We start from the raw sequence: 27,245 nt of genomic DNA, 5'->3' as shown, positions 1-27,245 counted from the left end.
CGAGGCGGACCGGGTTGGGACGGCAGCGCCGGCGGAGGGCGCGCCTGCCGCCGGCTGCTTCCGCGCGGACCATGGCGGTGCCCGAGCCGCCGCTGCCGCTGCCGCGAGGAGGCCCAGGCTCCGCTTCGCTCTCCCCGCCCCGGGGCGACCGCACCCTCCTCGTCAGGCACCTGCCGGCCGAGCTGACAGCGGAGGAGAAGGAGGACCTGCTCAAGTACTTCGGGGCGCAGTCGGTGCGCGTCCTGTCCGACAAGGGGCGCCTGGTAAGCGTGCGCACTTCGCGGGGGGACGGGGGCGGGGCGGGCCCAAGGGACCCGGCGGGCCGGCCGCTTTGCGCCTGCGCCGCGAGCCCGGCCGTGACGTCACCACGGCCCTGCGCCGAGGGCCGAGGAGAGGCGTGGGCGCGGAGAGGGACGCTGTGTGGCCCCTTTTGTGCATCTACCCAGCGAATTCAAAACGCGCTAGACATGGACAGGTTTCTGTTAGATTGTTACGGACGTGTGGAGAAGGATTATTTTTTTTTATTTTAAATTTTGGTTGTAGAGCCGGAATTACATTGGTTCAGACAGCTGAGTGAACTCGATGTCATACGTTTCTGACAGTCAGGAAACTTTCCCGAAGTAATCTTTCAGCGAACGCTATTTTGAGAGTTGAAAGTCCAATGGAGCCAAGACACCAATGGTTTTAAAATTTCAGGAGACTTAATTGTATACTCAAAATTGAGACTTGTTAATTTAGAAGAAAGACCGATTTTGAGCATTTAGTGTTGTGTATTCCAACAAGTTCAAATAAAAATATTCTCTGGCGCAATTTAAGTATACTAAGGTCATGTTGGGTCAGATTGGACAACTTTAGACTTATAATAAAAAAGACTCAAACTTACCAAAATAGAACTTTTCAGTAACATCATTCCTTTCACCTTTTCAGGATGGTTTTAAAAATACCCAGAATTAAAAAACTAGACTCACACTGTTGAAACGAATTAGAAAAATAAAGCAGAAAGAGAACATTTAACTTGAGGGGTGCTTCTGCTATTAATTAATGCTTTTAAATTTTATCTTGGGCAGTATGAAAATTTAAGATCTTTCGGTGTGGTGAATAAGAGGGTATTTCTTTCTTTCTTTTTTTTTTTTTTTTTTTGGTTTTTCGAGACAGGGTTTCTCTGTGTAGCTTTGCGCCTTTCCTAGAACTCACTTGGTAGCCCAGGCTGGCCTCGAACTCGCAGAGATCCGCCTGGCTCTGCCTCCCGAGTGCTGGGATTAAAGGCGTGCGCCACCACCGCCCGGCTGAGGGTATTTCATATGTTTAAATGTTTTAAGATTGATCCTTTTTGAAAAGTGGAGATGTTTTACCCTTTATTTTACTTTAAATTATGTACGTTTGGGTGGGGGTGGGAGTGGATGGGGGTGCTGGAGTGTATGTGCCCTTGCAGGGTAGAGTGGATCTCCTAGAGCTGGAGTTATACAGGTGGTTATGAAGCTGCTTGACACAGATATTGGGATCCCAGCTGAGGTTCTTGGGAAGAGCCCTACCCATTTTTACCACAGACCCATTCCTTTAGCCCCCCAATATAGATATTTTTGAAGTTGTTGTCTGTTGAACTGTTTGCTATTATAAACATATTGTGTTTGTCCTTATCCACTTATGTTCCAAGGCTGAAGAGATTTCAAGTTCAAGAAATTTGACCCAAGAAAGCTTTCGAACCACTAGACTGAAACTAGTAAAAACAAAACAAACAAATAAACTGAAATTAACAAATAAATAAATAAATAAATTGAATGAATAAGCAAACAGTTAAATAGTCTAAAATTTCCATCCTTTCCTATAATTTTACTAATATATTAAATTCCATTAAAATGTTACTTTTTATGAGAAACAAATCATACTGGAAATAATATGTACCGTAATCTTTTTTTTTCAGAAACATACAGCATTTGCTACTTTCCCTAATGAAAAAACAGCAATAAAGGTATGTCTTTTTCTTTATTATTAAAGCTTTCAGAGATTTATCCCATCTTAGGACAGCAATAGAAGGTAATAGTAAACTGTTATTTTCAAAAGCAAAATCATTTCTGTTCCAAGAGTTTCCCCAAAATGTTACAATTAGCTTAGCAGATTTTAGACCTTGTCCAGTGTTTAGATACTGAAATGTAAGAATCATAAATTATTAAGCAAGGTAAGAATAACATCATATATAAGTTTTTAAGAAAATTCTAAAGGATATTATATAAATATCTCTGTAGAGTTTATAGTGCTTTTTTTAATATTAAAAGGTATAAACCTAAGGAATCATTTGTAAAAGCTATTATCTTTGAACTAGGCCTCAAATGAGTCATTAAATTTTGAGACTAAAACAGGAGAAATTGTTCTTTTAAGTTTCTGAAACAATAAAATTGGGCATAGACTCTTAATAAGTCAGGCAGGAGCTAAAGGCAGTGGCAGTAATAGAACTAAAAAATTGAGTCTATATTTAAATAGAAGAGAGTTATTAAATTTTGTTCAGTAAGTAACTTAAAAGAACTGAAACTTGAGAAGGCTAAAAATATGAAAAGTATCTGATAGGGTTGATACTTAAATAGTGGATTGGATGAAGAGAAAAATTGGAGATAGAAAGACAACATGGGAAGCTGTTTTAGAGGCAGAGGCAAGAATATGAATCTGAAGAGGGCAATAAGAAAATAAAGAGAGAAGTACATGTATTCTTTGGAGAGAAGTTGTTTATGGGTCTTAGGCTACAGAAGTAATTCAGTAGAGTGTTGCATAGGATACACAGGGTCCTGAGTTGAAATTCCAGTTCTGCAGAAATAAAGTTTGTAGGTCTTAGTGATATAGGACTAACAACAAAAGAATAGTTCAGGATCTTTTCACGTATGTGCATGTTTTATTTGCACATTTACCACTACACAGATGTGGAAGTCAGAGGACAGGAGTTGGTTTCTCCTTCCAAGTATATGTCTCAGGATAGAACTCAGATTATCAGTCTTGGCAGCAAGCACCTTTACCAGCTGAGCTGTCTTTCCAGCCCTAGTTCAAGATCTTTGGACTTACTAGCTTATATGAAAAAGGAAGATGAGGGTCTTTACACAGACGTGTAATGAATTCTTACGTTATCTGTTAATTTCGAGGAGTCTTTGAAATACTTCTATGGAAATTATAAACATTTTAAAATATTTTCTTGTGTTGAGCAAGGTTAAGAAAGTTTCTTCAAATGTGTAAATGGCTATGATGGGCCAAAGGATAATTAATCAAGAAGTAAAAAAAAAAGCCTAGAGAAATACTGCATTTTAAAAAAAGAAAGAAAGGAAGAACAAGGAAATGCAAAAGTGAAAAACATGCTATATTGATGCAAAAGAGAAATTAGGGAGAGAGTCTGTGATTGAGACATAACTGAGATATGAGCATAGTCTTACTAATCAGAGTTAATCAGGACTTCTTTTGTAAACAAGATCTCACAATGTAGTTGTGATTGACCTGGAGCTCACTGTGTAGACCAGGCTGGCATCCAACTCAGAGATTTACTTTGCCACTGCTTCTGCCTCTGCCTTCTGGGTTTTGAGATTAAACTACACTCTGCCCATACTCTTCATAAAACAGGGAGGAGAAAAAAAGGAATAACCCAAAGCTTCATCAAGGAGGAATACTGTAATTTTAAAAATATGGAGCATCCTTAATGTGAGATGATCCAAAACTTGAATGTTCTGACCTCTGACATGTCACAAGTGAAAAGTTTTACTCTCTATCTCAGTTAACAGGCAGGCATACGTTAAAAATATTGTATAAGTTTCTTGAGTCTGTGTGTCATATATGATGCAAGTGAATGCCATATTTAGACTTAGATGTTACCCCCACGATGCTTGATTATGTCTTTGAATATTTAAAACACGAAAGAACCCAAAAATCTGAGTTCAGATCCCAGACATATCGGATAAGAGATATTAAACTTGTTTGCATCCATATTTTGGCCCATAATTGTCTGAATGATTTTATATGATTATTAGAGAATATAGTTTATGTACTTGAATGATGATGTAAAGCATAATGTAGTTAATACTTGCCTTTGTAGCAAGTCTTTCTCTGTACTGCCAGCTCCTAAATAACGACATGACACGAAGACTTTTTTTTAAATAAGAATTTTTTTTTATTCATTTTACATACTAACCACAAATCCCCCTCTCTTCCCTCCTCCCACTCCCCAACCCACCCTCCATTCCCTCCTCTGACAAGATAAAGCTTCCCATGAGGAGTCAGCAGAGCCTGGTACCTTCAGTTGAGGCATTAATATGAAAGCTTGGCCTTAGCTTAGGCTTGTCCTACTAGATCTTATAACTCAAATTAACCCATTTATTTTAATCTATGTTCTGTTGTGTGTCTCATTACCTCATCTTTTCATATTGCTCATGCTGATTTGTCTATGTCTGGCTTGCAACTCACCTTTCTTCCTCTGAGTCCTCTCTTTCACTGGAAGTCCCACCTAATCTCTTCCTGCCACTTCTTGGCCATTCAGCTCTTCATTAACGAATCACAGTGATACATCTTCATACAGTGTAAAGGAATATTCTGAAACATTCCCTCATGTTTATTGCAGTGGGTCTCAATCTGTGGGTCACAACGCTTTTGAGGTCAAATATCAGCTATTCTACATATCAGTTATATGTTACAACTCATAACTCTAGCAAAATTAAAGTTATGGAGTAACAATGAAATAAATACTTTTATGGTTGGGGGTCACCACAACATGAGGAAATGTGTTAAAGGGTCTCAGCATTAGAAAGGTTGAGAACCACTGGTCCAAAGAGTAGCTAAAGAAAGACATGAGATGATAGAGGATGGAGTTTACTTGATAACAGCTGGATTTAGAATATGTGGACAGCTAATTTGTGATAATGGATACAAAGTGGAGCATGAGGATGCAAATAGGATTTATAGTTCATAGTACTCTTTTTGTCTCCAAAGTAGGACAGAAGGTGCTATGCTAAGCGGGTAGAAGAAACTGGGATTACATACCAAGGAAAACATAACAAAATTTTCTCTTGGAGATTAGTGCAATTTAGGCCAAGATTGTGATATATAATTGTTTGGTGTCAGTAAGGGTCACCTTGAGATTTTTGTGGTTAGAATTTACTGTGTATGACCAGAAGATTTATTACATTTTTTTTGTTGTTATTTTCAGCTTAGGTATAAGCAGTTAACAGAATATTGGAGTCAGATGTCATTTTACTAAAATACAGTAATTTGAGAAGTAATATTAATAAAATAGCCTGAGAAGGAAATAGATACAATATTAATAGTAAAAGAATATAAATTTGGTTCAATTAAGATGATTTAACAAGTAATTTTTTAATCATATTTTTTTATTGCCATACCTAAAGGCATTGACAAGACTCCATCAGCTGAAACTGCTAGGCCATACTTTAGTTGTTGAATTTGCAAAAGAGCAAGATCGAGTTCATTCCCCATGTCCCACCTCAAATACAGAGAAAAAGAAAAGGTAAGTAGATGTTCATATTTTCCTACCATCTTGAAAAGGACGTGTGTGTGTGTGTGTGTGTGTGTGTGTGTGTGTTCAGTCATTTTTACAGTTATTGCATTGTTGACAGACAAAATAAGTTGAAAGCATAATAAAATGTTGCTCTAATGAACCTAAAAAGTAAAGCAGTAGTTCTGTTTCTAGTTGTGCTGAGGACTAAGCCTTGAAAGGTAACAAAAGTAAAAGGAAGTGGGGTGGATGGCATTCTACTTTTATAGAAGAAGGGCAACTATAGGTTGGTTATCCACTGCCCAAAATGTTTGGGATAAATAGTATTTTCTTTGGAATATTTACCAATACATGATTATCTTTGAAGTGTTATCCCAAGTCTAAATATGGAATTCGTTTGTTTCATATCTGCCTTGTATACTTTGCCTGAAGATAATTTATATAATATTTTCAGTGTGTCCCTGTTCTGTGATCTGTTATATGAGGTTACCAGTAGAATTTTCTAATTTGTAACATGTTGCCTCAAAGTTTCAAATTTCAGTAGATTTCAGATTTCAATCTGTAGGAATAACACTCTTTATTAGAGATAATAAGGTGTCCTGAATAGGCATGGATTTTTTGTTGACTTCCCATTTGGACCCTCTGTGCATAATGTCTGGCCGTGGGTCTCTGCATCTTTCCCATCTGCTGCTGGAGGAAGTCTCTGATGAGTGGATAAGACACTGATCCATGAGTATGGCAGGATATCATCAGGAGTCATTTTAATGATTTTTTTTTTTTAAGACCAATAGTGTTTGTTTTTACTGTAGCTCTCTGAGCTCTCTAGTCTCTGGTTCAGTCACCCAAGCAGTGTTAGGCATGAGTTCTCTAGTGGAGTGGGCCTTAAGTGAAATCTGACATGGTTGGCTACTCATTCCCACAGGTTCTGTGCCACTGTAGCCCTAGCCTATGTTGCAGGCAGGACAGATTGTAGGTTAAATGTTTTTTGACTGGGTTGCTGTCCACATTTCTCTTTCTGTAGCCTGCAGAGTACCTTACTGCACCAAAGACACTAGAATATAGGGGTGAAGCTTCCATGTAGGCACCAGCTCAATTTCTCCCTCCTTGTTCAGTGAGTTTGTGTGGTTGTTGTCCTTGGCATTGGGGCCTCACTGTCAGTTTATGGAGAGCAGCCCTTTGTCTTAGCAACAGCAAACAGTTGTTTGAGAATTCCCATGAGACCTTGTTGGCCAGCAACTCAATCTAGTGTGACCCAGTCCCTAAACTGGAGGCCTTATCTGGCAACAAGAGATGGTCATTTGAGACTATATCCCCCATTACTGGGGTCCTCACATTAGGATCACCTTCATACATTTCAGGAAGTTTCCACTGCACTAGGTTTCCACACCATCCACCAATGTTCCCCCAGTTCTAGCTGTCTCTTCCCTAACTCTCTCCCTCCACCTTATCTCTCCCCTATTCTACTCCAGTCCCCAGCTGCCCCTAGTGCCATCAGATTCCTCCCCTCAGAACTCAGTGAATCACGCAGAAGAGGAGGTAGAAAGATTGTAGGAGCCAAGGGGGAGATGGGGGACATAGCCCACAGAACCAATTAAGCACGGCTCATAGGGGCTCACAGAGACTCAAGCAGCAATCATGGAACCTGCATGGGTCTCTGCTAGGTCCTCTGCATATGTTATGGTTGTTAGCTTGGTGTTTTTGTTGAGACTCCTAGTAGTGAGAATGGAAATATCTCTGACTCTTTTACCTTCTCTTGGGACCCTTTTCCTCCTACTGGGTTGATCTGTTCAACTTCAATATATAATAGTTTTTTTTCTTTATCTTTATTATATCTTGTCATGTTTGGTTGTTACCTCTTAGAAGCATGTTCTTTTCTAATGACAGAGAGAAAGGGAGCAGATCAGAGGGGAAGGGAAGTGGAGAGGAGCTGAGAAGAGTAGAAGGAGGGGACCATAATCAGAATATATTGTATGAGAAAAAAAAATCTATTTTTAATAAAAGAAAAAAAATTAAAGCACAGTATTTTAGTTCCAATCCTAGCCTTTGCAGAATTTCATTACACTAGTTGACCTCAAAGTTTAATACCCAAACTACCTTCATCATCCAGGAACTTGGCTGAATTAAAACATCCTAGGCCTTTTAGTGTAAGACCCAATCTTATTAGAATCAGAAATTTAAGAGATGAAGGTGAAAGAGGTAAGGCCCTCCAAATCTGTAATTTTGTTTATAAATGCACATGAAAAAGATCTGAGTTCCCCATTACCTGAATAATGTGTATTTTAGTTTTCTTGGGATCATTTAAAATTGCCATACCATGTTCATAAACTGGCTATGGGGATTAAGTAAAGATTAATTATACTCTTCTTTTTTCTCATCAGTGCTTATTTGTATTTTTTTCTAATGAAATTGATTTCATAATGACATGTTTGAAAAGATTTTTCTTTTCTGTATACAGTTTCTCACTCTTTCTAAAGATAATATCATTTGTGATTCTGTATGTTCTAGATCGGATGACATTGTGGAAGATGATAAAGAGAAGAAAGAGCCTGACTTTTTAACAATAGAAAATGGAATTGCACCAAATCATGGGTTTGCATTTTTGTTGTTATTATTCTGCCTTTGTTGCTATATGTGTGTGTGTGTGTGTGTGTGTGTGTGTGTGTATGTATATTATACATATATACTGTAAGTAGGATAGTTTTTAAAGTCAAGTCAACTTTTTAATATGTCATGTATAATTTAATGTTTTGAAAAAAGTTTTTAGGTATGAGGTTTTTTTTCTCACTGAATTTAATTAGGCATAAAGTGTGTTAAAGTGTTCAGGTCTGTAAGTGAACTCTGATAAGAAATGCTTCCATTTTCTTTAAGGTAATAGGAATATTAAGAAATAAGACAAATGCATGACTGTTATCATTTTGGCAGCTTTGTGTGTTAATAGATTATCTAAAGTGAGTTACTGATAGGGAATTATTAAAATGTAATAAGCATATTTCTTCATTTTTTTAGGCTGACTTTTCCTCTAAATTCATGCCTCAAATATATGTACCCACCACCTTCAAGTACAATCCTTGCAAATATAGTAAATGCCCTGGCAAGCGTGCCCAAATTCTATGTACAGGTATGCAGAATCCACTTCACTTTCACATATTGGATGAGGTTTATAACTTGGTACTTTAGATAACTGTGCTGATGCTTGTAACTTATTTATAACAAAGGAAATTTATTAATTCCAGAGAGACAGTGTTCAATGTAGTGTTTTAAATGTGGTGAATTGTCACATGCTACTCTCTAATAATAACTTCATAAATACAGTGAATGGATACTAATAGAGGACTATATTGGATGATGCACTTTGTTATAACTGTTACTTGAGTATAGCACTGACTTATTGAAATTCTTAAAGAAAAGGTGTTGGTTCGGCAAATGCTTGAAAAACTTGATGGTAATATGTTACTTCTTAGAATTATAAAATATAAATGGTATGTATTTTCTTTTTTCTTTGTTTCGTGGTCTCCCAGTAAAAAAGGACAGTTGTATGAGAACATTTTCAGTAGGTTTTTACATTGTAAGACCATTGTATTCTTAGTAATAGGAATTAAAATCAATGTATTTGTAGAAATGACAAATATTGTAGGAGGATCAAGGTTCTGCTATACACTGGTGCCTTATTTTCTCTTGTTTTAAGAACTATGAAGGCCAGAGAGTGACTCTGGTTTTTACTACATTAATCAAGAGTGTTTTTACATGCTGGGTTTATAGTAGTACAGGCCTTAAATTCCAACACTGAGAAGGTAGAGGCAGGAGGATCTCTTTGAGTCAAGATCAGCCTGGTCTGTGTAGTGAGACTTTCTCAAAACAAAAGAATGTTTTTCTGAATTTTTTTAATTATGTAAAATATGTGAGATTAATCTTGACTTTAATTCCATGTGACTTTTAAATATTTTGCTCCTTTAAGGTGCTTCATCTTATGAATAAAATGAATTTGCCCACCCCATTTGGACCTATTACTGCACGACCTCCTATGGTAAGAAGTTCTTAGAGTTTTAGAAGCCACCATTTTCTTTCCTGAGTGGTAAATGTTAGCAGTTTTGTAACAACTTTGGATATACTAATGGTAAAGTTGAGAACTGAAAATGGAAGAAAGTGAGACTATGGAAGAATTGCTTTTGTTAATAAAGCCAAAATTTCTTCCAGTTTTCTGTACTTTGATCCCAAATATCATATTATCCTGTAAGTAAAAGATAATTTTATTTAAATAAATTATCTAAAAATTTGTTGCTGTGGTTTTAATTCAGATACAGCTAGCTTCATTTGGAAAGGTAAATAAGGTTGCTAAAAGTTGTTCACTAATTTACATAGTAGGCTGTCAGCTCTTGAAGTTATTTCACAGTGGTACTCTATATTTATCAATAGTATTAATAGGAAATATTTTGGCTTTTAACATACAGATAAAAGAATTTTCTTTGAAGTTGACTACTATTCTGTTGTATGAATTATTAGCTTTCTAACTTTTATTATGATACCACCATGTACTTGTTGCTTAGAAATTTATTAAGGTAATATTAGATACTATTAATATAGTAAGTCATGTCTTGTCATGGCTATTCCATTTCAAATAATAGGGAAGGAGGGATGTTTTGAGTCATTCATATGACCCAAGTTGTCTTCATTATGTGCCTATCCATGCTGATTAGAACATATTGTAGATCAGAAACAGGGAGGATTACATGTAGACTTTAAGTTCTTATTCCATGGGGTAATTTACATGGTGAAATACAAGGTATATTTCCAAGTTTTATATAGTTAGATGGCTAAGGAATATAGAAAACAAAACTGTTACCATCTAATAGTCTACCATCACAGATATTTCCTGAATGTACATTGAATGTATCGAGGAAGAGAAATAAGAATCAAGTATTTCTGTGGCATGAGAGTCTGTTGATGAGAATCAAGAATTTATACAAAATAATTTGTCTACTCTGTAAATATCATTTGTTTCCATAGTGTTTGTTTTGTTCTTTTAAATAGTATGAGGACTATATGCCATTGCATGCGCCCCTTCCACCTACATCACCTCAACCACCTGAGGAACCTCCCTTGCCAGATGAGGATGAGGATTTATCTAGTAAAGAATCAGAATATGAAAGCAGTGATGAGGAGGACCGACAGAGGTTTGTGCTATGACATATATGATTTATTTTTGTTCTAAGAATAAGAATGTGGAAAAGACTTGCTCGTCCTATATTTCACATATAATTTATTCAAAATTAGACTGCACTAAATTGTATCTCAAACCTCTCCAAGATCTTGAGCATATGCAGTAGCTCAGTGAATACTAGGGTCTTTGAAAAAGTTTTTGAATGGAGAATAATTTTTTAGATTGATGATTTTAGTATCACAGAGTACAATTGAGCCACATTATTTATGATTCTGTATTTGTTACTTTGCTTGTTAAAATTTTAGTAGCTCCAAAATTACCTTTGGTTTTCTTTGAAAAGAAAAATTTAAAAATTATTTTTTTAAATTGTAATTTTTTTTACAAGGGCTTGATGTATTTATAAGGTGTTTCATAGATAAGAGTATAAACAATATCCTGAAAAACTGACAGACTTGACACATAGGATCCTAAATGAGATACAAAGTAGCCAGTTGTTAGTCAGCATACCAGCATTATACTGAAGTATCGGAGAGTTATTATGCAAAAACAAAATTGTCTTTGGTTCACAGTTTGGAGGGTACAGTCCATGACCAGCCAGCCATGTTCCCACTTCTCTAGATCTCTGGTTAAACAGTCCATCATAGCAGATCACAAGACAGCACAGGAGTACTCAACTTAGAACCATAAAAACAAGAGGAATGAAGAAATCAGGGTTCCACAACCTCTTTGAGAGTTTATCCTACCCAACGGTCCTCAGCAGCTTCTACCATGTTTGGAATCAAGCTTTTCACAAATAGGCCATTGGGAAATAGTTCATATTCAAATTATAGCAGTTATCTCCTACATTCTTGTTTTAATTCTCGTACTAGTCATGTGTGTCTTTTTTTTTTTTTTTTTTTTTTTTTTTTTTTTTTGGTTTTTTGAGACAGGGTTTCTCTGTGTAGCTTTGCGCCTTTCCTGGAGTTCACTTGGTAGACCAGGCTGGCCTCGAACTCACAGAGATCCGCCTGGCTCTGCCTCCCGAGTGCTGGGATTAAAGGCATGCGCCACCACCGCCCAGCTATGTCATGTTTTTTTTTAATGGCCTAATTTCATTTGTTTTTCATACTTTTGTTTTATTACTAATTAATACATTCAAAATGATTTTCAGTTATAAAGTTTAGCTGTGGTCTAGTGATGTTAAGCTCAAGGAAACTATACCTTACAGAGAAAATTGGGCCAAAGTTGTAATAGCATTGAATATATGTTAAATCATTAATATTTGTTAAATAAGACATCTCTTGCATAAAACATAGTTGTGTATTATCATCTGATCATATACTATAAGCAGTAAGGAAGATAACCCACATTTCTTTGGATATATTATTTTATTCACTAATTATTCAGTGTTTGGCATGACTTCCATAGAAAAAAGCTTCTTGGCTTCATATTTTGAACAGCTGATTGCCCTATACTCTGTTCTCTTCAGAATGATTTCTAGAGGAATTTTGGAAGTTCTCTATGCATAACCATTCATGCTAGTTACTGCCCTTATTCATTGACCTGGAGATTCTACATGTTTATTTAAAGTTTCTGTTAAAAAAAAATTGTGTATTCCTTAACAATTTTCTGGCATATAACTGAACCTATCTTAGTACAAGAATTGGCCAAACATTTTCTTTGTAAATCCAAAGAAGAAATGCTTTTACTTCTTGAGTGAGGTGTGGTGTTGGTCACATATGACAACTTCTCCTCTCATGGCAGGAAAGCAGCCATATTTATACCTCATGAATAGGTGTGGTGTGTTCCAGCAAAACTTTATGTATATACAAGAGCAGATAGATAGCTTGATTTGGTCCTTGGGTCAACCCCTACCTTATGGTAATTAATAGGTAATGATGTGAATCTTCACTAACTATGCAAAAAGTCAGATATAAAAGGAAGTGTTAGTATGAGTCAGGACCCATACAGAGACTTGGAAAACAGTTAATCAGCAACAGTTTTACTAAGCCATTGCCCATCTAAATAGTGGTTTTTCTTCTCTTTGGAAAAATCAAATTGCTGGTGGGACTCAAACTACTAAGTAAGATGGATAGAATCTTTTTGGAAGGGAGATGTTTAGCAAAGCAGGTAAGGTCTTCATGGAAACCTATCTTACTACAAGCTAGTAGAGCTCTCTTTGGCAGCACATATACTAAGATTGGAACGATACAGAGAAGATTAATGTGACCCCTGCTCAAGCTAAAGAGTAAAATAAAATATTACATTTTGTTAATTATTCTCTTAGATAATTTAAACATTTTTTAGTAAACTTGTAGTGCTATTTAGGAATACTTTAAAAAGTGAAAGTAGTGATCCTAATTAGAAATGCTCTAATATTCTAGACTAAACCCATTTTAATTTTTGTAAGTTTCTAATTAGAAATGTAGCATGAAATTCTGCCTAAAATTCATCTTGAGTCTTAAAAGAAAACAAATCCAATTTCTAATGCATGTTTTTGTTACCTGCTGGGAATAAGACAAAATTTTTAAGAAATATATTTAGTTGTCATATATTTATTAATTTTTTATTATATGCCTGGTCTTGTTTTAGAAGGTTGGTATATTTTGGGTGGATAATTTTAATGCTTAGTGTGTGTTTTGAATATTCAAATGTTTGTATTTTTAATAACATTTTTATTGTGTTTGGTTAGAAACAGACCCACTCGTTAGCCCTAGCTGCCAGTAATTTGCTATATATACTTTGCCACGTTTGAAATCTTCCTTGAGTGCTGGAATACAACCGTGTGCTACCGTGCTCAACTTTTTAATGCAAGTTTTTATGAGACTTGATTGTTGTGAAATTTCCTATTATGTAGTATGTGCTTATACTTCACCTGTTTATTAGAAAAATAGCCTAAAATTTTTAGCCACACCCACCTTTCTATATAATGTGTTGTATGTGTATATCCATTTTACCTTCAAGTTTCATAAATGAAGCCCTGAGAGAGTTGTACTGAGTTGTTTTTAATTGCTTCTTTGTGACAGATACCAAACTATCCTAATAGGATCCATTCTAAACATTAACTGACCAGAGTCATAATGGAAAAAAGTTATATATGAGATAACAGTTGTCAGTTTCTACTTGTTACTTATAAGCAACTTTAGTATTTGGAAACTTTTTTCTTTAACTAAATGTGATGGAGAAATTAATAAATATGGTGATACTAATGAGGTAATAAGAGAAATAATGATCAGAATAAGGAATTTCTAGACATCTAGGCATGCACAAGGAATTTATGGAATACCATTGGGACTCATCATTCATATTTCATAGGAAAACAGGTTAATAAGATAGAATGCTTAAAAATAGAAAGGGAAAATGTCCTGAATTTTTATTACATTGTTTTGTAAGGATACACCAAAATCAATGATGAAACACTTGACAGACTCTCTAGTCACTTTGTGTAAATTTTTTAAACGCATGGTTTTATTAAAAATAATATTTAAATGGTACAGGTCAATTTAGAATGTGAATTTTGTTCATATTGATTATGCCTATTGGTGGCTTTAAAGTTATCCTAATTAGTTTTAAATATATTCGTATTAGAGATATAAACCATATTCTAGAATATCAACTCTTGTTTACCTTCCCTTTTCTTAACAGAATGAACAAACTAATGGAACTAGCAAATCTTCAGCCCAAAAGACCCAAAGCCACAAAGCCACGCCAAGTGAGAAAAAAGCGAAAAATAAAGGATATGTTGAATATACCTTCGTCAACTTCACAGAGGTAGTTTTATGTATACTTATGAAATGAGGGTTGTTTGTATGTGCTTTGATTATTCACTTAACTCATTATTCTTCAGTCTGGCAGTTAGTCAGTTTTCTTACTTGATTACTGGGTTTCTGTTTGCCAAACTTATAAAGTTTTCATAATTCTATTTGTTTACCAGCATTTAATAATATTCAGTATTCATTTCACATTCGTATCTTCTCTTATTAGGCATATTTACTACTTCTTACTAGTGATTGCAATTTTAAGTTCATTTAACTCTTCTGCAAGTTACGTTTTAATAGAAATAATCTTATGTGTAAATTATGACACCTTAACCTCTTTCTGTGTTGACATGGCAATCTCATGCTTTTAACTCTTAATAATGCTAAACAGCAAAAACAATGTAAGCCACATTTTCTAGTAGCCTTACTACACAGTAAAAATGAGCAAATCAAGGCTAGTTATAATTACTTACTCCATTATACTCAAAATATTATTTCATCATACAATCTGTATAAAAATGTTGAGTAGTTAGACATTTTTCTTTATAGAAATTCACTATCTACATGTAGCTAGTGACTGTTGCATACCACAGCACTGATTACGAAGTATACAATATATACCGTATTAAAAATACTGCCAGATGATGAGGTATATATATATGTACCTGTAATCCTAGCACTTGGGAGAGACACAGAATGCTTAGAAGTTCAAAGTAAATCTCTGCTACATCTACCAAGCTTACTCCTGTGTTAAATGGTCTCCAAGGTGCTTTTATGGGTAAAGGTTCTTGTGGCCAATGGTGATGACTAGAGTTTGATCTTAAATATCCACATGGTAGAAGGAAAGAGATATCTACTACAGTTTGTCTTCTGACCTAAAAATGTTCCTCACCACACATAAAAAATAAATAACAAACAAAAGTTATTTTATACTGACTGAACAAGTGCGCACCTCCCTGCCCCTGGTAAATCTGCTGTTTAAAATGAATAGATAAGTCCCAACTTATTTATTTATTTATTTATTTATTTATTTATTTATTTATTAAACTTTGTTTTAACCTCAGTTCCCTCATTTATAAATTAGGTGTTTAATAGTACCATTACCATCTATTAAGCTTTATTGGAGTACTAAATCTAGTCAGTTTGTGTAGTGAAAAAATGTATAGAATGTTTTATCATCATGAGCTTTTTTAATTTAAAGAAAATCTGAAATAATGTTCTTAGAATTTTATTTTAAATAATAATCTTATGATTGTTTATAAATACCAGTTTGCATCCTGTGCTGTTACCATCAGATGTATTTGATCAACCACAACCTGTAGGCAATAAAAAAATTGAATTCAATATATCTACCAACATGCCAGCAGCATTTAAGAATGATTTGGAGAAGGAACAGAACAATGAGGAAAAAAATTCTGGTAAGAAAACTTTAGTTATTTATTTCATACACTTGACAACCATTTTTATGTTAAAATCAAATTTTATAGTAGTGTTTGTCTGCTTTACTTGAAGTATACAGTTACAGACTGAGGTTGTAGCTTAGTTTGTAGAGAGCACGCATAGAGCTCTCGGTTAGTCACTAGTACTTCTTAAACTGAGCAAGCTTTGTAATTCCAGCCTCATTCTTTTTGAGTATTTGTTGAGTAAATACTAGAGTATATTTCTTGTTGCATGTTTGATTACTTTTTATAATAAAGAATTCTAGTAAGGACTGTATATGTAGTGAGTGAACTTTTAATTTCTTGTTCCATTTCTTTTTCCTTTTTTTGTGCATAGTAAGTAACAATGTATTGCCTTTTGAGTTAGCTTTATTTTATTTTTTTAGATATATTTATTTATTATGTATACAGTGTTCTGCTTGCATGAATGCTTGTAGGCCAGAAGAGGGCACCAGATCTCATTATGGATCGTTGTGAGCTACCTTGTGATTGCTGGGAATTGAACTCAGAACGTCTGGAAGAGCAGCCAGTGCTCTTAACTGCTTAGCCATCTCTGCAGCCTGAATTAGCTTTATTTTTAATGTTTCTATTTTTCATTGTTTCTCATTTAACGGCTAGTCACCTTTCATTAATATTCTTTTAGTATAATTGAATAATAAAAATTAAACACATTTATGGGATACAATTTTATGCTCGAATAAAACATTCTATATGCTTATGAAAGGCAGTCCATTATCCCATTCTGTATCAGTGTCAAAGCTGTAATTGTTGGATAGTAGAAACATGAGGTCTTTTCACTGTTTTATGTTTTTAGACTACAGATATTCTATTTGTGTAATATATTTCCTATACTAAGACTTTTATATGTAACATGTTTTGTTTCATTTCCCCAGCTAACTTTTGAGTTTCCAATGTTTGCTTTTATTTGGAAGACTTCTAGTAGTACTTAACCCTATTCATCATCCAACATTTTTTGCCAGTTCTAGTCAGTTACTGCTAATGCAAAAATTCATATTTTTAAAATTTAGTATGTTGCTATCTAAAGTAAAATGTTAACTTGAAAAATACTTAGTTAAATAATTTTTTAAGTATGAAATAGTTGTCCATGAAGGATGAACATTATTACTTACCTTTCCTGAAACGGTGGGGAAGGGGTTAATGGAATGTTTTTGTATCCCCAAATGGAACAACTCTTTTGTTTTGTTCATTTCAGCCTAACATGTTGACACAAATCTTCTAATTTATGTTGAAAGCAGTAAGATTGTTTAACAATATTCTGATGTTGTATTATGTATCTTATAACCGTTGTATGTTATCATGAGTCACTGTATTTGGTTAGAATACTATTAATTTTATAATTTAACTAATTACACATTTATTTTAACATGTAGTTATTACTGTTTTGGAGGGAGAGGTTAAACAATCAATTGTTACATACCAATATACACACTCTTATCTAACATTGAGCATTTTCATCACATTTCCATTTGGTACATCAAACTGAGTATACTAAAGCTTAATTCATTTTCTTTTCTCTTTGCCCCCTAACTAACACTACAAAGCAAGCCTTTGACTCTTTAACTATTGTCTATGGCTGCCTTCATGCTACAATAACAGAACTGAATAGTCAAAACCAAATTCTTGTCCTTGCCCACAAAACCCTAAACCACTATTCTTTGGACTTTACAGAAAAGATTAGCCTGCTTCTGTCCTGAGATACTGAGAAACACTAAAAATTGCCAAATGATACTTTTGTAAATTGTACAGGAAAAGAAACCTAAATTATGTTTTCAAACATGAATTTTTTTTGGTTTGTTTCATTCATTCATTCATTTATTTATTTAATGACTGATGCTAATGTTGAACTCTTAGATTTACCAGATACTGGACTTGATGATTCAAATACAGGATTTGGAAAAATTTTCCCCAAACCTAATTTGAGCATCACAGAAGAGATTAAAGATGATTCTGATGAAATGCCCTCACAATGTATTTCTCGAAGGGAGTTGGAAAAGGGTCGAATTTCTAGAGAAGGTAATATAATCACATAAACCACCTCATAATCCATCTTATATTTAGTGTTCTACTTCTATTTTTCATGTCTTACTAAAATTAGAAAACTCTATGGGTCATTTACATTAAGATGAGCACTTTAGTGTCTCTCTATAATTAGTTTGTTGACATTTCTTCTTTTAAAGACTCACCTAGTACTGGGGAAGTTCCTTACCATACAGTGCTTGCAGTAAATATTTGGGTAATCAATATGTCTCACAAGTCTGAAGTTACATATACTGTATATAAAATAGCTGACAAATCATTATCATACATTATCTAAAGTCGATACAAGGTGATTATTAAAAATGGTGATTAGAAATCTGAATTTAGAATTTAATATTCCAATATTCTTTACTTTAAATTTTTTTTCATATATTTTAATAATTCTCTATATGACAAAATACCAGGACCAAGGCAACTTACAAGAGAAGCCTGTAGTTGGGTTCATGTTTTAGAGTCCATGATGGCAGAACAAAGACATCATGGTAGGAGCAACTGAATGCTCATGTCTTGATCACAAGCTGGAGGAAGAGTGAGCATACCAGGAATGGTGCAAGTCTTTAGAAATCTCAAAGCTTGCTCCCACTGACACATGTCCTCCTCCAAGGCCACACCTCCTAATCCTTCCAAACAGTTCTACCAACTGGGGACCAAGTATTTAAACATAGGTGCCTATAGGCCCCATTCACATTCAAACCACCACACTACTAAATGATTTTTTATTTATTTTTTAATTAAATGATTTGCCATTGTTGTTACAAATACCTTTCTCCACAATAATAAGGAATCATCCTCCACTTAATATATTTGAATATAAAATCTAGTTTTCCAAAGCAGATAACTGGCAGTAAATATGAGGAACTGTTAGAGTTTTGAAGACTTTTGTCTGATATTTATGGCTATTAATTTTGAATGCATTATTCTTATGTTTGAATATGACAGTGACTAGTGATTTGGGAAGTTCATTTTAAGCAGAATAGTAATATAAGTGGTTGTCATCACATATTTAGGATTTTTAATAAAGTGACTCCTCTTGGGGACAAATTTTAATTCTATATAATTGAGAAATTTTAAACAAAAGTTCAATTTTTTTATATAATTCATTTTAGATTTTAATGAATAATTTCATATCTATTTGTATAATGTTACTATTATCTGTTACCATTTTCATGAAGCTTATTTTTGCCTTTTTAGCAGTTAAAATTGAATGTTATTTTATCTAAAAAATTGCTGGTTATATTTTAATTTTATATCTTTATTTTGCTTTGTTCTTAAAAAGAAATGGAAAACCTTTCAGTTTTCAGAAGTTATGAACCTGGTGAACCAAACTGCCGAATTTATGTAAAGAATTTAGCTAGACATGTTCAAGAAAAGGTAAGGTGAAACTTGCAATTTGATTTTGTTATTGTACTTTTCCCCCTGTTTTTCTTATTTGTCTGTTATTATTTGTCTTACCTTTTTCTATTATTACTTTCAAATTCTAGGACCTTAAATTTATCTTTGGAAGATATGTTGACTTTTCTTCAGAAACACAGCGGATAATGTAAGTGGCAGACATAATCTCAAATTAATGTGTTAGCTATTACAAATTCACTGTGTTATGCTTGTTTTTTTTTGCGGGGGGGGGGGGGGATTAAACCCACATGATGAATCATTTGTTCTCTTAAATAAATGTCTTTTTAGAAGTATAGAACAGGAATAGATGAATTTCTATATTAATGAGCAAATAATATTTTTAATATTTTAAATCAGATATTTGTTATAACTGTTCAGTTTTTCCTAGTATGAAAGCTGATAAACTAAATGTAAAGAAATTCTTATTGTTATATTCTGCTAAATTCTTATTTATACATACAGGTCTTCTAATATATTTTGTCCAAAGCCCTTTGACACTAAAGCATTGCTACTCAACTTTTTTTTTCTTTTTTTCTTTCTTTTCTTTTTTTTTTTTTGCATTGCCTAATATCTACCTGGAGAGCTTGGTTCATTGGTTTTGTTGGCCCATCTCCAAAGATAGGTTTTCTAGTTGGGTCAGAACTCATAAATTTTTATTTCTAAAATAACATTAGCTATTTAATTTCTAAGTGAAACCAATACTTTTAAAATCTTACCTACCTGTGTTTCTTTTGGATATATTTTATGTTCATATGTGCAAGTACATACAAGATGTATATTGTAAAGATTATTTTTGTTATTATCTTGCCTATAATTACAATTCGAGTTGAAAGAAAATATCAATTTAGAAAAAGCTGTAGATCCCTAAATGATTGTTTCCTCTGAGACAAATAATGATGTTTAAAAAAATTTCACTGCAAAAAAATAATTGCAAAAAAAAATAATTGCATTGCATTTTCACTTATGTTTACATGTGTGTTCACAAATATGCATAGATGGGTGGTTACACCTGTTTGTGTGTGTATGTGCCTGTATGTGTTCAGCACACACCCTCCTTTTATAACGTTTGTTTGTTTGCTTGAGACAAGTGTTTATTATGGTGATACTTTATTTGTGCTGAAATGTGACTTTATTTGTATGTTAATAAATAAAAGTGCCTGGGGGTCAGAGCTAATAAGAAGCCATTTAGCAGAAGTCTGGCAGTGGTATCACATGCCCTTAATCCCAATCACATGCTAGGCAGATCTCCATGTGTTCAAGGACACCACCAGCATGGAGAGACACACACCTTTAATCTCAGTACCAACCATAGAGACCTGGAGGTCTGTATAGACAGGCAGTGACGAGGAGGTCATGTGGTTGGGTTTACAACCAATGAGAAGGCAGAACAGAAAGTCAATAAAAAGACAGACACACAGGAAGTAGGTCTCTTCCTGACGGGAAAGATGACAGCCACAGCGAGGGGTAAGAAGGTGGGTTTGGTCTTAGCTCTTAGCTGCTGTTCTGACCTCTTGGGCTTTTAACCCTGCATTTGGCTCTGTGTTTCTTATTTAATAAAACCATTCAGAATTACATCACAGTTTATATTGGCCTAATACTCACCAAGTTGTGAAGATGGCTTGTCTGGCTGGCCAGTAAATCAGGGGCCATCTGTTTCTACCTCCCTACTTCTGCAGTTATAAGCATATATCACCATGCCCAGCTTTTTGTTTTATGTTTTTGGGGTTTATAATATTAGATCATGTTTTCATTGTAAATTGCAATCTCATTTTATAAATAGCTTTTAAAAACAGTTATTTCTCGAAAATGTTTATATATGATTGTACTGTATAATAAGATACTGGGAGAGTATACTAGGAATAATGTGTGACTTTATCCCTATGCTTGGAAGAGTCATTCTGTGTCCACGTACCATTAATAAAATGATAGCTTTGAGTATCTGATAAGTATCTACCGCTTTGGTCTCTAAATGCTTATAATAATGTAAATTCAACAATATAAACCAATTACCTGATTTACATGTAAATCACTTGAGTATATAATATTGAACTCATTGCAAGTGTGATAAAAAAGATTAAATAAAAAATTTGAGCTTGCTTTGTTGATAATATAACTCTATTAGAACCCTGGATCATAGTACAGCAACAAATTAAGAGTTCGCTTTTATCTTCACTAGTGATATAATTTTTAATTTATGAGCATAATATAATTGTTGCTTGTTAAGAATAATACAAAATAGAATTTTAGAATATCTAGTTTTAATACTTATCTAATAGTTCTGTTGTTATATTGAAATGGCCAAGTTGTGGACTGTTAAAACCTTTGACCCATGGTTTTAAAATTGATATGCTTTAAGTCATAATTACTTTTTTTTTTTTTTTTTTTTTTTTACTACGTCTAGGTTTGATATCCGCTTGATGAAAGAAGGACGCATGAAAGGACAAGCTTTTGTTGGACTTCCAAATGAAAAAGCAGCAGCTAAAGCCTTAAAAGAAGCTAATGGCTATGTTCTTTTTGGAAAACCCATGGTGGTTGTATCCTTTAAACCAATCCATTCTAAATTCTTGGGGATTTTAGCAGTGGAGTATAAATAATTAATTTCAAGTTATCATTTATAATAATATCAACAATTGTTATTTAAGGTTGCATTTTTACTTAACAGTTCAATGTGCCTTAGATCAGATGACAAATTTTCTTAATCATTATTGGAAAATAATATAACTTTTGCAATGTAAGGAAAAGTTCAGCCAAGTTTATACATTTATTCAGCTCTGAATTATTTCCTCATGTTAACGTCAAGACATACTATCTAGAAATATACTTGGGGTAATTGGAAGGGATTCCACTGTAGTTTTATTGTAATTCACATTTCTGCTTTGGTATTCCAATGTCCAAAATATATCATTGCATAGCTGTCTTACAGTAAATTCAAGTTTTAAATTAGAATTAGTGAGGGTACAGATAAAAAAAAGTGACAGTTATAAAGAATTAGGAAAATAATTTTAGTGCTATTTTCTATATTAGATATTAGAACTGTATAGTATATATTTTTATATATTAGATTTTGATGATTAAAAAAGTCACTTGTGTTCTCGATGGAAGCCTTAATTTTAATGCATTAGCAGTTTGCTCGATCTGCTAGACCAAAACAAGACTCTAAAGAAGGAAAACGAAAGTGATAGCAATGGATAAAGGTAAGTATGGAGAAAACAGTAAAAGATACAAAAGTTTCTTGGAGTAAAAGTAAGGAAGCATAAAATCTTATGGGTTACTAATTTAGATGTATTTTATAAGTTTTTAAGAAAATTGTGGTGTATATAGTTCATTCTCATTAACTTCAAAATTATAATTAGAATGAAGTCAGTTTGTATGTAACAATTTTAGAGAATTTTGTAAAGGGAATGTATTGCTTGTTATTTTGTATATGTCCCTGCATGATGTTTTTAATTTCTAATCTATGTTGTACTCACTTGGAGAGCTTGATAAAAAGAGGTTGCTGGTCCTTCCCTCCAAGAGCTTCTGTGTCAGTTGTTCTGAGGTTGGTGACAGGTAGTCCCATTTATCCTGTTAAGGAATTTCTCAGCATGTAGTAATTGCAGTACTAAAATTGCAATATCATGGAAGCCAGGACTAGTTGGGTATTCTTACTGACACCAGACCAATTGCACAGTCATTGAGTTCCTAGGTGACAGTGAGGTGTTTGGTCAGGGACGGCATTGAAAACTGAAGGAAACAGTTACTACAGTTCTCCCATGCTGTGTATTTAGAATGATTAACATTCTTTACAAACATGATTATGAGGCATAATTTATTTGGAACACATTGACTACCTATGTAAGTAAGTACATGATTTCAAGTGGTAGAGCTATAGATTTTAAATTAAGTTGTTATTTTGGGAAATGAGTGGAATAGCTCTTTCTGGATTTTTTTTTTTTTTTTTTGGGGTGTGAGTTAGAGATATTTTTCTTTTAGTTTTTCTACTCTTAGGACCTGGAAGAACATGAAAATAATTGGTCAAAATTGCTGTTTAACTGGGGGAAAACACTATAAAAATAGAAAGATTTATTTATTGTTGAATCTCTGAGTTTCTTGGAGTATTTAAGTTTTCTTTCAAGACAATCAGATGTCTCATAAGTACTGTACAGAAAAAATGAAGAATTTCAGTCTGTGTTTTAGTAAATCGTTTATAAATCTATTTGCTACCAAGTAGAAAAAAAAATAAACTACATTCTGCTGTTCTTCTTTAGAAGCATTCCTGCGTAAATACTGCTGTAATACTGTCATACAAGTGTATCCTTTCTTGTTGTATCCTTTTTGGGGCAGTGGTTTTGTTTCATTTTGTTTTCTAGAAATGTTTTGTCTTCCTTCTATCATTTATCCAGATTAAGCAATACTTTTTATACTTCATTCAAATGAAATGGTTCTCAAGTTATTTTTGTAGCCTGAACAAATATTTTACCTGTATTCTAGATTCACTGTTTAACTTTCTATGTTGTCATATAATCAAGGAGTTTTTTTCAGGGAAAGTTAGTGAATCAGGTCACTTAGTGTATACTTATGTTTTACTGAATAGTATGGTAGTATTTCTTCTCTATTGGCTTTCTGTTTCATGATATATCCTATTGAGGTATCGTTCTAGTTTCATTTTTGTTGCTGTGACAAATACCCTGACCAGAAGCAACTTAGGGTAGAAGGGGTTTATTTGTCTTATACTTCCAAGTTACTGTTCATTGTTGTGGGGAAGGCGAGGCATGAGTTTAAAAACTCATATCTACAGTCGAGCAGAGAGAGAATAAACATATAGATCCTCACTTGCTTAGTCTGAGCTAGCTTTTTGCTCTCTTACACTGTTCAGGGTCCCCTTTCCTAAGGAATGGTGCTACGCAAAATTGGCTGGATCTTGCATCATTTAACATTCAAGACCATCTTATGCTCTCAGACCAGCATAGTCTAGACAATGGTTTATTAGGACTGTTTCCCCAGGTTATTTGGTGTTGTGTCAAGTTGACAAGGCTATCCAGCAGAGTTGTTCTATATAACATGTTCTAAAATTTGACTGGGAAAGGATCTTTTTTCCCTTTATTAATAACTATATTGAAACTAACAAAATTCTATAAAAATCTCAAAGTAGAGTAACAGATACCACATCGACAGTCTAAATGAAATGTCTTTGAGAAGTGGAAGGATTTCCCTTACTGTTGGTCTTTTCAAAACACAAATGAAAAATTAAAAAACTAGATTTAAATATATATGTGTATGTATATATAAATTTTGATATACATATATAAACTTGAAAAGAATGATAGATAAGACATGTTATACTTCAGATAGCTTAGTAAATTATCTTCTAGAAATAAGAACAGTGATTCCAGGCTGTATGATGACTAGAATCTCTCAGAACAGTTAGTCTTAAATTTTCCTGCACATTTAAATCCTGATAACTCTAAATTAGGTAATAATGTATTACCCATTTTCTGACTTTGAGTTTGATTCTAGTATATTATTAATATAGAGAGAACTACCAAGGAAGAGTTTCTATGTAAAAATATTTTTAGACTCTTATCTTAGAAATATAAGTCAAAATCACTTGAAATTACATCCAATATAATTTGAAAGGTTCCCTTAGTAATAGAAAGGACCACTGACAAGTTTAGATGGTACTTTGTTAAAGTGATTGGCCATTGCATACCAACTTAGTCATACAATGTTTTTTTAGTAGTAAAATAAAAATCCTCAACATTGGAAATGGTACTAATATAAGTGCTATAAAACTACTCAAAATTCTCTTATTTGTCACCCTAATATTAGAAACTTACCAAAATTGAGATTATATTCTCTCTTTTTTTTTTTTTAAGATTTATTTATTTATTATATATACGAAAGAGGGTGCCAGATCTCATTACAGATGGTTGTGAGCCACCATGTGGGTGCTGGGAATTGAACTCAGGACCTCTGGAAGAGCAGTCGGTGCTCTTAACCTCTGAGCCATCTCTCTAGCCCGAGATTATATTCTCTTGATATATGCAATTGAATTAGTTTAGATTTAAGTATTATAATATTATAAGTAGCAGTCATTAATATATATTTTGTTGTGCTGACATGATTCACTAATTTTCTACATATAAGTATTTGGGCTTTTTAAAGTTAATGAATTGAATTATTATTATTTTTAACGGGCTTTTGTGATGTTTTAGGTTCCTTCTGAATTCTCTGTCTTTCCAAGTACTGTGGAACTATGAGAGAAGAAATTGGCCATCTGGACCTTGGAACTGTGCGTAACAACTTTGAAAGCATTCAAATAAATTATTTTCTTCTCAGCAGTGTCTATAATTTTTTTATTATTTGTTTATATATCTAAGGAATTGTTACTTAGCAATGAATATGAACTATTAATTTTTTAGTACTAACTATACATTTTCCTTTATGATTCTTAATACTTTTATTTTCCATTCTTACCTATATACACATATTTTTACAAGTATTATTTAGGCAATTGTTTTAAGAAGAGTTTCAATTTTTATTGAGACTATCACCGCCCCCTCTCCTGATAATGGTAGATTTATCTGTTAATATTTGTGACCATTTCTAACCTCTAATTTGAATTTTATATCTGTAAACTTAATTTCTGTAGAACCATTGCTCAAAGGTAAACATGTTTCTTATAGTAAATTATTTTGTTCCCTTAGTAAAATGTATTTTTGGTAGAAGAATTAGATTTTTACAAAAGTTCTTATTTGTCACCGGTGAATATATCTTTATCTTTATTTTTATATAGAATATACCTTTACTTTAGAGCGGCTCCCCAAAGGCTGGTTGTGGTGGTATTGTGTTCCCCAAAATATTGTGCACCCTAATAAACTTATTTGGCGTCAGAGAACAGAACAGCCACTAGATATAGAGGCCAGAGAATGGTGGCACACACGCCTTTAATCCTAGCATTCCAGAGGCAGAAATCTGTCTGGATCTCTGTGAGTTTAAAGCCACACTGGAAACATGATGATTCATGCCTTTAATCCCAGGAAGTGATAGCAGAAAGTTATATAAGGCGTGAAAACCAGGAACTAGCTGGTTAAGCTTTCAGGCTTTGAACAGCAGCAGTTCAGCTGAGATCCATTTTTGGATGAGGACACAGAAGCTTCCAGTCTGAGGAAACAAGATCAGCTGAGGAATTGGCGAGGTGAGGAAGCTGTGGCTTGTTCTGCTTCTCTGATCTTCCAGAGTTCACCCCAATACCTGGCTCCATTTAAGATTCCTGCTACAGCTGGTGCTGTCACCGATATGCCCTTGAGAATGATAGCTTCTTCCCTTGTATTTATGGCATTGTAGAATGGACAGAATAAAAGAATTCAATAGGAATTAGAAATAGAGAGAGGTGAACCTTAGGACATGCGGATAATGTTTAGCTGGTCAAGTAGTTAAAGAACCTTTAATAGAATACAATAAGGAAAATCTTGAGATCTGATGCAAACAGTAGACAAATACAGAAGTTCTTCAATGAGTCACTAAAGAAGATTAAGGTTTAGCTGTACACATGACCTGGATCAGAGTGAACTAGTTAGCTGGATAAAAAGAGAGATGGTATTCAGTAAAATGGGCGAGAAGATTTTAATAAAAATTGAAAAAGTTCTCTCTCAGGTAAATAAGTATACTCTTTGTATGGTCAGTTATCAAAAAATTTAATTGTTTTGTTTTGAAGTTATATGTGCATAAATACATTATTATTATATCATCCACTCAGAAGATAACTCTTAAAAGCTGCCTTTTTTGTTGTTGTTTTTTGAGACAGGATTTCTCTGTGTAACTTTGTACCTTTCCTGGAACTCGATTTGTAGACCAGGCTGGCCTCTAATTTACAGAGATCCGCCTGCCTCTGCCTCCCGAGTGCTGGGCTTAAAGGTGTGTGCCACTACCGCCTGGCAAAAGCTGTCTTTTAAGTGGACAAGGGAAATAGGTTTTTAATGGGACATTTGTTAACAAGTTTGGTT

General features: G+C 34.0%; 1 protein-coding gene and 1 non-coding gene across 3 annotated transcripts; both read left to right on the top strand.

The window, feature by feature from the left end:
- On the top strand, positions 1–25,577 carry Rnpc3 (RNA binding region (RNP1, RRM) containing 3). 2 transcript variants are annotated; one of them, XM_028895366.2, is made up of 15 exons: positions 1–263; positions 1,922–1,969; positions 5,370–5,488; positions 7,982–8,065; positions 8,483–8,594; positions 9,432–9,500; positions 10,505–10,647; positions 14,259–14,384; positions 15,641–15,789; positions 17,683–17,844; positions 19,145–19,239; positions 19,350–19,408; positions 21,662–21,794; positions 22,383–22,454; positions 25,455–25,577. In XM_028895366.2, exons 1-14 carry the CDS (start codon positions 72–74, stop codon positions 22,437–22,439), a joined length of 1,548 nt encoding a protein of 515 aa, XP_028751199.1. In that variant the 5' UTR covers positions 1–71; the 3' UTR covers positions 22,440–22,454; positions 25,455–25,577. The 2 variants fall into 2 exon arrangements, with proteins under 2 accessions (XP_028751199.1, XP_028751198.1); XM_028895365.2 differs by lacking the exon at positions 25,455–25,577 and adding an exon at positions 23,508–24,380.
- LOC114711025 lies at positions 12,784–12,886 on the top strand. Its single transcript, XR_003737115.1, has one exon. It is a non-coding gene; the product is annotated as a U6 spliceosomal RNA (small nuclear RNA).
- Positions 25,578–27,245: the final 1,668 nt, after the last annotated feature.

This window comes from Peromyscus leucopus, chromosome 6 (assembly GCF_004664715.2).
Source record: "Peromyscus leucopus breed LL Stock chromosome 6, UCI_PerLeu_2.1, whole genome shotgun sequence".
In the NCBI taxonomy this organism is placed as follows: Eukaryota; Metazoa; Chordata; class Mammalia; order Rodentia; family Cricetidae; genus Peromyscus; species Peromyscus leucopus.
This window is presented reverse-complemented; position numbering and strand designations above follow the sequence as displayed.

Coding starts and splice junctions, on each gene's coding strand:
- Rnpc3 (XM_028895366.2), top strand. CDS start 72: ATGGCGGTGCCCGAGCCGCCGCTGCCGCTGCCGCGAGGAGGCCCAGGC. Junction 8,595..9,431: donor TGCCCAAATTCTATGTACAG/GTATGCAGAATC, acceptor TGCTCCTTTAAG/GTGCTTCATCTTATGAATAA. Junction 19,240..19,349: donor CTAGACATGTTCAAGAAAAG/GTAAGGTGAAAC, acceptor TTCAAATTCTAG/GACCTTAAATTTATCTTTGG.